The sequence below is a fragment of the Anomaloglossus baeobatrachus genome, chromosome 4 (genome assembly GCF_048569485.1).
Source record: "Anomaloglossus baeobatrachus isolate aAnoBae1 chromosome 4, aAnoBae1.hap1, whole genome shotgun sequence".
In the NCBI taxonomy this organism is placed as follows: domain Eukaryota; kingdom Metazoa; phylum Chordata; class Amphibia; order Anura; family Aromobatidae; genus Anomaloglossus; species Anomaloglossus baeobatrachus.
This window is the reverse complement of record NC_134356.1, coordinates 347,174,014-347,186,197: the sequence shown is the minus strand read 5'-3', so window position 1 is coordinate 347,186,197 and position 12,184 is coordinate 347,174,014. Positions and strand designations below refer to the sequence as shown.

Here is a 12,184-nt window from a genome sequence, read left to right as displayed (position 1 = left end):
TGACAGGTTCACTTTAAAGGCATCATGGTCAGAGCCTGATGTTATTAGCCCGTTCTCTGTATTCTTCAGCACTGTGTGAAATAGCAGCATATTCATTTTTTGCCATCCACTCTAGTGATGGGCGGACGTGCTCGGTACTTGATCGAGCATTAGTGTGCTCGGGTACTCGTAGAGCTCAGCCAACTATTGCGGGTGCTCAGATGTTTTGTCCATGAAACATAGACCACAAGGCACAGGCTTAGTCACTGCATGATGTGTGCAGGCACCCCAGAGAGAGCCAGGCGCAGTCTCTGAATGGCTCTCCCGAGTGATAAAACATTGTTCTCGGACATAGTGTGACTAGAAAAAAAGCAAAATCTGTCCTCCCTCCCGCCTGAAATGCTCTGTTTATGGCTGGCAGTATGTGGGCGGGAGCTGAGCAGGCCAATCATTGACTATCCATAATGATCGTTACTTGCGTCAAGCTCGTCCTTGCGTCTTACTTGCTTAAATTGAGAAACGAGTATTCGAGCATTCTAGTGCTCGCCCGTCACTAATCCTCTCAAATCTACTGCATATTGTTCTAATTTGCAGGAACTTGCAAATTTGAGGAAATTAATTTCAAAGTCAATTCTCATCAGATCGTTTACTCATCTCTAGTCTTTTACCAATACTCAGTTGAATTGTTTAAAATGTCAATGGAATATACATAAAAAAATGGTCAAAATGTTGTATCTGCACTATATACAATGTATGGTAAAATGTACGGGAGTAGGAAAGTAACATTTGCATTACTGTCACGGAGAACTGCACTTGACACAATGTACTTCTTTGGTCTATTTAGCGAGGATAAAATGAAATGTTGTCAGCTTGCTCTGGTTAAAACTAATAAAATCAACGTTACTCACCTTCTCTGCTCCAGCGATGCCTCTCTGTCATTGAATTTATGTTAATATATTTAGAGCATCCAAGTAAAGAAAATGGAATGACGTTTATTATTTGCCATAATGTCATGGAATTAATTTACACTCTCCAATTTAGTCACTCTCTGGTTAGTACACTATAAAGACATCAATGGCATTTCAGCCTACGCTTCCGCCACCATAGCCAAATAATGCAAACACATAGATGACGTTTTCTGTTTGGCTTCTTTCAGTGTTAAAAATAATCATTTATTTATAGTTATACCCGTATATAATTTTGTCCCTTTTGTGGACTCATTTTGTCCATGCTATGTTTATACAGGTACTCTAGGGTATATTTTTGGTATCTTCCATTATTGGTCTTTTATTTTACCTATATATTTGCATACTATTTGTGATTTATTATATTAGGGGTTTTTATTTATTTATTATGTAAAATCATTATGGTAGTTATGTATTATTGTTTTTTTCATTGTGTCATATTATTTATTCAGATTATGTATGGTATCTACTATTATTGGGATCATGATTATTTTTTTGCCATACCGCAAGAGGTTTGGGTATTTGTTTTCTATTGTGCTGTACCCCATGTAGACATTTTTTCTGCACTTTGGTGTATTTTTAAATGTTTTTATTCTTCTTGTATATCTCCTTGTTATTCTTATAAGGAACCTCATTTTTGTATCCATATGTTCCTTGTTGGCTTATTCACACTAATACTTGTCTTTACCCTAGAAAAGCCGGGTAAAGCGCCAGAATTGGCGCATCTAATGGATGTACCAATTATTGGGCAGCTGCGGGCTGCTATTTTTAGGCTGAAATAGGTCAATAACCATGACCCTTCCCACCCTGATAAAACTTACACCCAGCTGTCAGCTTTTATCTTGGCTGGATATAAAAAATTGGGGGATCCTATGCCACTTTCTAAAATTATTTATTTAAATAATTTAATTTGATAACCAGACAAGGTAAAGCAGAGAGCTGAGGGTTGCAGCCTGTAGTTGTCTGTTTTACCCCGCTGGTTATCAAAAAAGAGTGGCAACTTATGTCATTTTATTATTATTATTATTATTATTATTATTATTATTAATAATATTAATAATAATACTTGACAAGGCTGTGATGGGGCCAGAAGTGCCCACACCAAACTATCTTGCTGATTGGCTACTCTGCAGCCTTTCAGCAAGCTTTATTCAGATTATATTCCTAAACAGGAACTGTATGTATAGGTAAAAGTCTGTATTGGGGTCTAGGACCCGAACCCTGAACTTTACCGGTATGGTTCGCTCATCCTATTCAGGAAGTAAGCGGAGAGCCCGAGACATTTCCACTTTAAGATTTATACCCCAAAGAGCCAAAATCTAAAGCTAACCTGAAACACATACAACTAATTACTATGGAATTTGTTATCAGTACATCATATATTCTTTATAGTAGTTATGCTGGAGCTGCTGCAACCCCCCCCCCACCCTGATTTCTCCTTTCCCATTATCCTGTAGACTGTAATCCAACAAAGGCAGGGCCCTCTCTCCCAGTCTGTCAATGTTAGTTTGTTCATTGCAATTTGTATTTTGGATGTAAGCCCCTTTTAACTTGTAAATCACCATGGAATGAATGGTGCTCTAAAAAGAAATAATACAAATAATAATTTCAGTTTTTGTTGGACAATGTTCATCTTAGTTATCTAAGGTCTATGGGCACATTAAGGGGAATATAGGTAATTTTCTGCTATTGTTTAAATCAGGTTTTTGTGTTGAATGTATTTTTTTTACAAACTTTTGGTAGTTTTTTGTGGTTTTTTTTTTTAGATATCACAGTCTATATTAAAAATAAAAAGTAGAACTTTTGCAATTGTCACCCTAGCCACTGCAGTTTTTAAAGGCTCTAACTTCCTATTGTTTTAGGAAATAAATCCATGGCAAAATCTGTATGCATGGCATGAAGAATTTGGTTTGGATTTGCCACAGACAATCTGCAGCAAATCTGTTACATGTGAATTGTGATGTAAGTCTCAGGGGCACTTTGCACACAACGACATCGCAAGCCGATGCTTGCGAGGCCGAGCACAATAGTCCCCGCCCCGTTGCAGCAGCGATATCTTGTGATAGCAGCCGTAGCGAACATTATCGCTACGGCAGCTTCACATGGACTCACTTGCCTTGCGACGTTGATCTGGCCGCCGACCCGCCTCCTTATTAAGGGGGTGGGTCGTGCGGCGTCATAGCGACGTCACATGGCAGGCAGCCAATAGGAGCGGAGGGGCGGAGATGAGCGGGACGTAAACATCCTGCCCACCTCTGTCCTTCCGCATAGCCGGCGTGAGCTGCAGGACACAGGTAGGAGATGTCCCTGGCTCCTGTGATGTGTGCTGCCGCAGGAACGAGGAACACCATCATACCTGTCGCAGTCGCGTAATTATGGAATTCCCAGACACTACACCGATGATACGATTACGACGATTTTGCGCTCGTTACTCGTATCATCTAGGATTTACACACTACGATGTCGAGTGCGACGCCGGAAGTGCGTCACTTTCGACATGACCCCTCAGACATCGCACCTGCGATGTCATAGTGTGCAAAGTGCCCCTTAGTTTAAGACCTCATTAAAGGTGTACATTTTTTTCATTTCATATATAGAAGAAAAAAATAATATTCATCAATGTTTTGGATCAGATTTCAAAATACGGTATGCCTGTATTTGTCATCAGTATTATACTCTGATAAAATTATAAACCGTAAAAGCTTTCAGATTTTTCTGTCACTGCAATTTTAGAAAAACGGACAGCACATCAATGTCATCCATGTGGTGACAGTGATTTTTACGACCCCATAGATTTGTATGGTTGAATTTGATCCATGATTTACATCAGGGGTGGGGAATCTCCGGCCCGCGGGCCGTATGCGGCCCGCGACGACTTTTTCTGCGGCCCCCGGGCTGATTCCCGGGGACTGCAGTGCTGGGGCGGCAGCCGCATCTTAATGGCTGCTGGCCCTTTAAAACCCCACACAGCGCGTTCAATGCTGAACGCTGCATTTCCTATACCTGAAAGACTACGTCCCCACGCTGGCACTGCCTACATGAGGATGTACTTTGTAGGTGGGGTCGGTGTGAGGAGCGCTAAAATCAAAAGGAGAGGATTGACTGCCAATCATCCCCCAGGTCTTACTGTGCCGGGCAGCGCTCTGTGCCCAGCGGCGGTGGCTCCCTGTGCCAGGCGGTTGCGGCTCCCTGTGCCCGGCGGTTGCGGCTCCCTGTGCCCTGCGGTTGCGGCGGCGGCTCCCTGTGCCCGGCGGTTGCGGCTCCCTGTGCCTGGCGGTTACGGCTCCCTGTGCCCTGCGGTTGCGGCGGCGGCTCCCTGTGCCCGGCGGTTGCGGCGGCTCCGTGCCCGGCGGTTGCGGCGGCTCCCTGTGCCCGGTTGCAGCTCCCTGTGCCTGGCGGTTGCAGCGGCAGCTCCATGTGCCCGGCGGCTACCTGTGCCCGGCGGTGGCTGCTCCTCTTTGTGCCCGGCGGCTCCTTGTGCCCGGCGGTTGCGGCGGTGGATCCCTGTGCCCGGTGGCGGCTCCCTGTGCCTGGTGGCTCCATGCCCGGCGGCTCCCTTTGCCCAGCGGCGAAGGCGGCTGCTCCTCTCTGTGCCCGGCGGCAGAGCTCTCCGTGCCTGCAGCCACCTCCAGCGCTCAGTGATCCCAGCCTCCCCCAGTTCTCTAACTACCTCCAAGCTCATCCGGGTCTGCCTGTGCCCCCAGCGCTCTGTACCTCCAGTGATCTGTGCCCCTCTTTCTCCCCAGTGATCTGTGCCCCCACAGTCTCCCCAGTGATCTGTGCCCCCACAGTCTCCCCAGTGATCTGTGCCCCCCAGTCTCCCCAGTGATCTGTGCCCCCACAGTGTTCTGTGCCCCCCCAGTGTCCCCAGTGATCTGTGCCCCCCAATGTTCTGTGCCTCCCCCCAGTTTCCCCAGTGATCTGTGCCCTCCAGTTTCCCCAGTGATCTGTGCCCCCAGTCTCCCCAGTGATCCGTGCCCCCCCCAGTGTTCTGTGCCCCTCCAGTCTCCCCAGTGATCTGTGCCCCCCAGTCTCCCCAGTGATCTGTGCCCCCACAGTGTTCTGTGCCCCCCCAGTGTCCCCAGTGATCTGTACCCCCAATGTTCAGTGCCTCCCCCCAGTTTCCCCAGTGATCTGTGCCCTCCAGTTTCCCCAGTGATCTGTGCCCCCAGTCTCCCCAGTGATCTGTGCCCCCCCAGTGTTCTGTGCCCCCCCAGTCTCCCCAGTGATCTGTGCCCCCCAATGTTCTGTGCCTCCCCCCAGTCTCCCCAGTGATCTGTGCCCCCAGTTTCCTCAGTGATCTGTGCCCCCAGTCTCCCCAGTGATCTGTGCCCCCCCAGTGTTCTGTGCTCTCCCAGTCTCCCCAGTGATCTGTGACCCCCAGTGTTCTGTATCCCCCCAGTCTCCCCAGTGATCTGTGCCCCCCCAGTGTTCTGTGCCCCTCTAGTCTCCCCAGTGATCTGTGCCCCACCAGTCTCCCCAGTGATCTCTGTGCCCTGAGCCTCTCCCAGTTCTGTCTCTGCCTTCAGCCTCTCCCATCCTTCTCTGTGCCCCCAGGGCTGTCTGTGTCCCTCCGGCATCCCCCAGGGCTGTTTGCCCCGGCTATTTATATATCCCCAGCAATGTTTGTGCCCCCCAGCTATGTCTGTGTAACCCAGTGATATGTATATACCCCCAGTGAAGTCTGTGCCGCCCAGTGATGTATGTACCCTCAGTGACGTCTATGCCCTGCTGCTTTCCTAGTGATGTATATTCCTCCCAGCCCTCCACAGCAATGTTTATGCCCCCCCAGCTATGTTTGTGCTCCCCATCAAAGATGTATGTATCCCTCAGTGATGTATGTACCACCCAGTGATGTCTATGCCCCCAGCCTCCCCAGTGATCTATATTCCTCCCAACCCTCCCCTGTGATGAAAATACAGCGGTCCCAGCCAACTCAAACCTGGAAAAGCAGTTGTGAAAAGCAAAAAGATCAATATCGCCTAATATTACAGCTGCACCAAAGAGTACAAGCTCCAGCCTCCACAGCGTTAATTGTTTGACCAAATATATTAGGGTAATTTTCAAGTTGATAATTTTGTGCGGCCCCCGAAGGTTGGTAGAAATTTCCAAATGGCCCCCGGCAGAAAAAAGGCTCCCCACCCCTGATTTACATCAAGAACAGACATGTTTTCACAGGGTTTTTTTATGCACCCATATTCCAGAAAAAAACATGGCCATGTGAGCAGCACCATAGACTATAAACCGCAGACTGTATACTGTGAAAAACGTATGTCTGAATGAAGCCTAATGTATGTGATCTACATTAATGAAATTCTAATTTTGTTTTTACATGTAACGCAGCTATGGTATGTCAGAGCCAGTGCTAATTTCAGCTGGATGTGTCTGAAAAGTATTGCAGGTCCCTGCACTGCAATACACTCTGCCAGCCAATGAGAGGCTGTCAGCTGACATTGACCTACCTGTGTACTGCGGCTCATGATAGCCACATCCTATGACACCCATAGAATACACACGAAGATCCCCTACCGGTCTGAACCGGCTACAGAACAGGATGCCACACATCGTGCAAGTGGGGGAAGGTGAGAAGTATGTTTGTTTTATGTGTTAGTGAACAGCAGCAGAACAGTGTACATACATACCATGAAGGGTCCCAGGATAAGGGACATACATACATACCAGGATGGGAGCACATATATCTGGAAGGGGCCTAAGATATGGGACATATATACCAGGAAGAGTCCCAGGATAAGGGACATACATATATACCACGATGGAAACACATATATCTGGAAGGGGCTTAGGATGAGGGACATATATATCAGGAAGGTGCCCAGTATGGGGGACATATGTATCTGGAAAGGGCCTATGATTATTTATTATTTGTTTGTTTTTTTAAATTATTATTATTATTTATTGATGAAGTACATATATACCTGCAAGGGTCCCAGGATGGTGGACATATATACGTGGAAGGGTCCGAGGATGGCAGACATGTACACCAGAATGGTGGACATATATACCAGGAAGAGGCTCAGGATGGGGGACATATACTGTATACCTGGAAAGGGCCCATGATGAATGACATTTACACCTGGAAAGGTCCAAAGAGGGGGGGACATACATACCACCTTTACATTTCCACTTGCAGCTTGGCGAGGGATGTTGAAACACATAACACTAATCACCTAAATGAGTCTTTGTAAAATATATATGTAAATTTATTTATATACAACTATTTACATCTGATAGAGTGCCTTCAATATGTACAGAGAAAAGTTCATATTACATTAACATTTATGGTGCCTCCATTTCCGGATAGCTAGAGTCAGCTGAGAGTCCTTCTTCTGCCAGTGAAATACTCTGTTCAGCATAACTTTTCCATGCTGGATATTTCCAGTTAAAATGTAGGCCATGGACCTGGAGTGACGGATCATCCTATGGGCACAGTTGTCATTGATTCTCAGCCATTGTTCAACTAGATTACGTGTGTCATATGGAAGTAACAGTCCCTGTTTAATAAATTCAATCGGGCCTTCGGTCACATATTCATGGTGTCCTGGAGCAAACTTTCTTTTTGCCAACTTTACTTTTACAGCTGTAAAAAGAGTTACCTGATTAGTATTATTCTCAGAAGTATCCATCATATGCCATAAATAAACCACCCGCTATTATTATAGTAGAACCTCCGATTGGTAAGTCCGTAACAAGGGCAGCGTGTCATTTTCTAGTTGTAATTAGGTTTTTTTTCTTCTTTGCTTGTTAAAACCCAGCAATTGGGATCTTAATGATATACTTTGCTTAAGTGTGTCAGTGGGTTGGTAACAAATGCATGCTAAGACATTAACACTATCAACTAATTAGTGTTATCTCAGCCTCCCACTATTTCATAACACCTAGGGAATAACAGTGTATATTTACTTCTACAGTATGGGAATCATTTTGTACAAAATGGAACAAATTGCTTAAAATAAGCCAAGGAACTTTAATACAGTTACATGAATCTATCTATCCCTCTATCTATCTATCTATCCCTCTATCTATCTATCTATCTATCTATCTATCCCTCTATCTATATATCCCTCTATCTATCCATCTATCTATCCCTCTGTCATCTAGTTATCCCTCTATCTATCCATCTATCGATCCCTCTATCCATCCCTCTATCCATCTATCGATCCCTCTATCGATCCCTCTATCCATCTATCGATCCCTCTATCCATCTATCGATCCCTCTATCCATCTATCGATCCCTCTATCCATCTATCGATCCCTCTATCCATCTATCGATCCCTCTATTCATCTATCGATCCCTCTATACATCTATCGATCCCTCTATCCATCTATCGATCCTTCTATCCATCTATCAATCCTTCTATCATCTATCTATCCATCTTTCTATCTATCTATCCATCCATTATCTATCCCTCTATCTATATATCCCTCTATATATCTATCTATCCCTCTGTCATCTAGCTATCCCTCCATCTATCCATCTATCGATCCCTCTATCTATCCATCTATCGATCCCTCTATCCATCTATCGATCCCTCTATCCATCTATCGATCCTTCTACCCATCTATCGATCCCTCTATCCATCTATCGATCCCTCTATCGATCCCTCTATCGATCCCTCTATCCATCTATCGATCCCTCTATCTATCTATTGATCCTTCTATCCATCTATCGATCCCTCTATCCATCTATCGATCCCTCTATCCATCTATCGATCCCTCTATACATCTATCGATCCCTTTATCCATCTATCGATCCTTCTATCCATCTATCAATCCTTCTATCATCTATCTATCCATCTTTCTATCTATCAATCCTTCTATCATCTATCTATCCATCTTTCTATCTATCTATCTATCCATCCATTATCTATCTATCCCTCTATCTATATATCCCTCTATCTATCTATCTATTGATCCCTCTATCTATCCATCTATCGATTCCTCTATCCATCTATCGATCCCTCTATCCATCTATCGATCCCTCTATCCATCTATCGATCCTTCTATCCCTCTATCGATCCCTCTATCGATCCCTCTATCGATCCTTCTATCCATCTATCGATCCCTCTATCCATCTATCGATCCCTCTATCGATCCCTCTATCCATCCCTCTATCCATCTATCGATCCCTCTATCCATCTATCGATCCCTCTATCCATCTATCGATTCTTCTATCCATCTATCGATCCCTCTATCCATCTATCGATCCCTCTATCCATCTATCGATCCTTCTATCCATCTATCGATCCCTCTATCCATCTGTCGATCCCTCTATCCATCTATCGATCCCTCTATACATCTATCGATCCCTCTATCCATCTATCGATCCTTCTATCCATCTATCAATCCTTCTATCATCTATCTATCCATCTTTCTATCTATCAATCCTTCTATCATCTATCTATCCATCTTTCTATCTATCCATCCATTATCTATCTATCCCTCTATCTATATATCCCTCTATCTATCTATCGATCCCTCTATCTATCCATCTATCGATCCCTCTATCCATCTATCGATCCCTCTATCCACCTATCGATCCCTCTATCCATCTATTGATCCTTCTATCCCTCTATCGATCCCTCTATCGATCCTTCTATCCATCTATCGATCCCTCTATCCATCTATCGATCCCTCTATCGATCCCTCTATCGATCCCTCTATCGATCCCTCTATCCATCCCTCTATCCATCTATCGATCCCTCTATCCATCTATCGATCCCTCTATCCATCTATCGATCCTTCTATCCATCTATCGATCCCTCTATCCATCTTTCGATCCCTCTATCCATCTATCGATCCCTTTATCCATCTATCGATCCCTCTATCCATCTATCGATCCCTCTATCCATCTATCGATCCCTCTATCCATCTATCGATCCCTCTATCCATCTATCGATCCTTCTATCCATCTATCGATCCCTCTATCGATCCCTCTATCCATCTATCGATCCCTCTATCCATCTATCGATCCCTCTATCCATCTATCGATCCTTCTGTCCATCTATCGATCCCTCTATCCATCTATCGATCCCTCTATCCATCTATCGATCCCTCTATCCATCTATCGATCCCTCTATCCATATATCGATCCTTCTATCCATCTATCGATCCATCTATCGATCCCTCTATCCATCTATCGATCCCTCTATCTATCTATCGATCCCTCTATCCATCTATCGATCCCTCTATCCATCTATCGATCCCTCTATCCATCTATCGATCCCTCTATCCATCTATCGATCCTTCTATCCATCTATCGATCCCTCTATCGATCCCTCTATCCATCTATCGATCCTTCTATCCATCTATTGATCCCTCTATCGATCCCTCTATCGATCCCTCTATCCATTTATCGATCCGTCTATCCATCTTTCGATCCTTCTATCCATCTATCGATCCTTCTATCCATCTATCGATCCTTCTATCCATCTATCGATCCTTCTATCCATCTATCTATCTATCCATCCATTATCTACCTATCTATCCATCCATTATCTATCTATCCCTCTATCTATCTATCTATCTATCTATCCCTCTACCCATCTATCTATCTATCTTTGTAAAAAAAAAAATGTATATGATAAAACTGTTTTAATATGACAAGATATGGCATATTTATTGTGACATGTCAGCGAGGATCATGAGTGCCAAAAAACACATTAGTCAAGACCATACAAATGGAAGCTTACCAATGTCATTGTCACAAAAAGCATCCAAGACACTCCTGTATGAAAATGTTTCTTCAATTATTGGACAGCCTTGGCATGTTGGTTTGGGCAATTCTTTAAAAAAAGAAAAGACATGTTTTTGTTTAGAACTTTTCCTAATTTAGACAATTTGTCAATGTCATGAGAGGTATAGAAGGGTAATATTCGCATAATGAAAGCATATGTTCATTTCAATTACTATTTTTTAGGTTTGTTTTTTTCTTAATTTACCTTTGTAAATATACTGGAATTCTTTACTTAAGTTGTCAAGGCACATATCGTCACCAGCTGGAAACCGGTCACAGTTTAGGCTCTCCGGCCAGGATTGATCATGACACTCTAATACAGGGGCACAGCCGTCTCTCACGGCCTCACACATACTGCGACATGGCTGGATAAACCTACAAAACAAAATGTTATTTATTTTCAGTCCTCCAAAATTAATTATAAACTGTAGAAGGGACACATTAAAGATGCGGCTTGTAATTTCTATGACAGCTGAGCATGCTGATTAATATTCTGACGGATGTTAAGGCAATAGAAGTCTAGTTTGAAGCAAAAAATATTTCTATACCAGTTTGGTAATGTAGCTCACCCAGCCCATTATAAATTATAAATACATGTTAAAATGTACCAGGGATTGGCAAATTGCGTAGGAAGGGTCAAGCCACAAAATGGGCTTTTTTTGCACAGCATAGAGTGTATAATCCTCTTTGTAGCTGAGCTGAACTGTACAGTGAAGAATATTAAGCAGTTTATAGCAGTAGGTGTAAAATCTCCCAATGGTAGCCGCTCAATAATGAAAGATTTTGTTTCAGAGGTTCAGTTTCTTCTAAAAAGATCATATAGATATATTGTTCAACGTGGAACATGAGAAATAGTTACGTAACATTCCTAAATGATGTAATGATCAATAAAGTCTACTGATGTATTACAACCCATACCTAAGGAAAAGACATAGTCAACTTCACTTACGTATCAAGACAGACTGGAGCAAACAGGGAACACAGGAACATTCGGGCATATGGATGGCAGCCAGTTTGTAGAAGCTTGTGCCACTCTGCGGTCTTAGACACAACTTCAGGGATGGTGGTATGCCCCATCAGGTTAGGAAGCCGCATCTCTGAGTAGCCGATATCATGGCACATACTCAATTCTTCAGGGATAGAGACACATTTTGTGGATAATCCAATATCAAATGCCTTGCATAATCCAGCAAGGAAGCCCGTAAGGAGCAGGAAGACAGGGGAAGAAGTCATTTTGTATATGTCAAGCCTTGCTCAGATGCTTAGGTGCTGGCATGGTGGTGGTCACAGCTGTTTATATACAAATTAGGATGCTCCAGCCCATTCATTATCCATGGCTTATCAAAACACACAAGACACAAGTTAGAATCATTGCCCACTCAGGTGATTGTAGTGATAACGAAAGAGGTGGAGACACACCGACATGGCAGACTTGCCTTCAATGTTATGTTTGCATAATAGATTTCTTTACTTTGAAAGTGCCAGG

The 12,184-nt window shown here is 43.8% G+C and overlaps 1 protein-coding gene across 1 annotated transcript; it reads right to left on the bottom strand.

The window, feature by feature from the left end:
- Positions 1-7,190: 7,190 nt before the first annotated feature.
- On the bottom strand, positions 7,191-11,966 carry LOC142301527 (secreted frizzled-related protein 5-like). Its single transcript, XM_075342542.1, has 4 exons — positions 11,648-11,966; positions 10,904-11,073; positions 10,655-10,747; positions 7,191-7,542 (listed from the first exon to the last, which is right to left on the bottom strand). Exons 1-4 carry the CDS (start codon positions 11,929-11,931, stop codon positions 7,235-7,237), a joined length of 855 nt encoding a protein of 284 aa, XP_075198657.1. The 5' UTR covers positions 11,932-11,966; the 3' UTR covers positions 7,191-7,234.
- Between the last annotated feature and the right edge of the window lie 218 nt (positions 11,967-12,184).

Excerpts from the sequence above, each read along its gene's own strand:
- LOC142301527 (XM_075342542.1), bottom strand. The coding sequence starts at position 11,931 with ATGACTTCTTCCCCTGTCTTCCTGCTCCTTACGGGCTTCCTTGCTGGA. Across the intron at positions 10,748-10,903 it reads ATTCCAGTATATTTACAAAG|AATTGCCCAAACCAACATGC; the intron begins GTAAATTAAGAA and ends CTTTTTTTAAAG. Across the intron at positions 7,543-10,654 it reads TTTTTGTGACAATGACATTG|CTGTAAAAGTAAAGTTGGCA; the intron begins GTAAGCTTCCAT and ends CTCTTTTTACAG.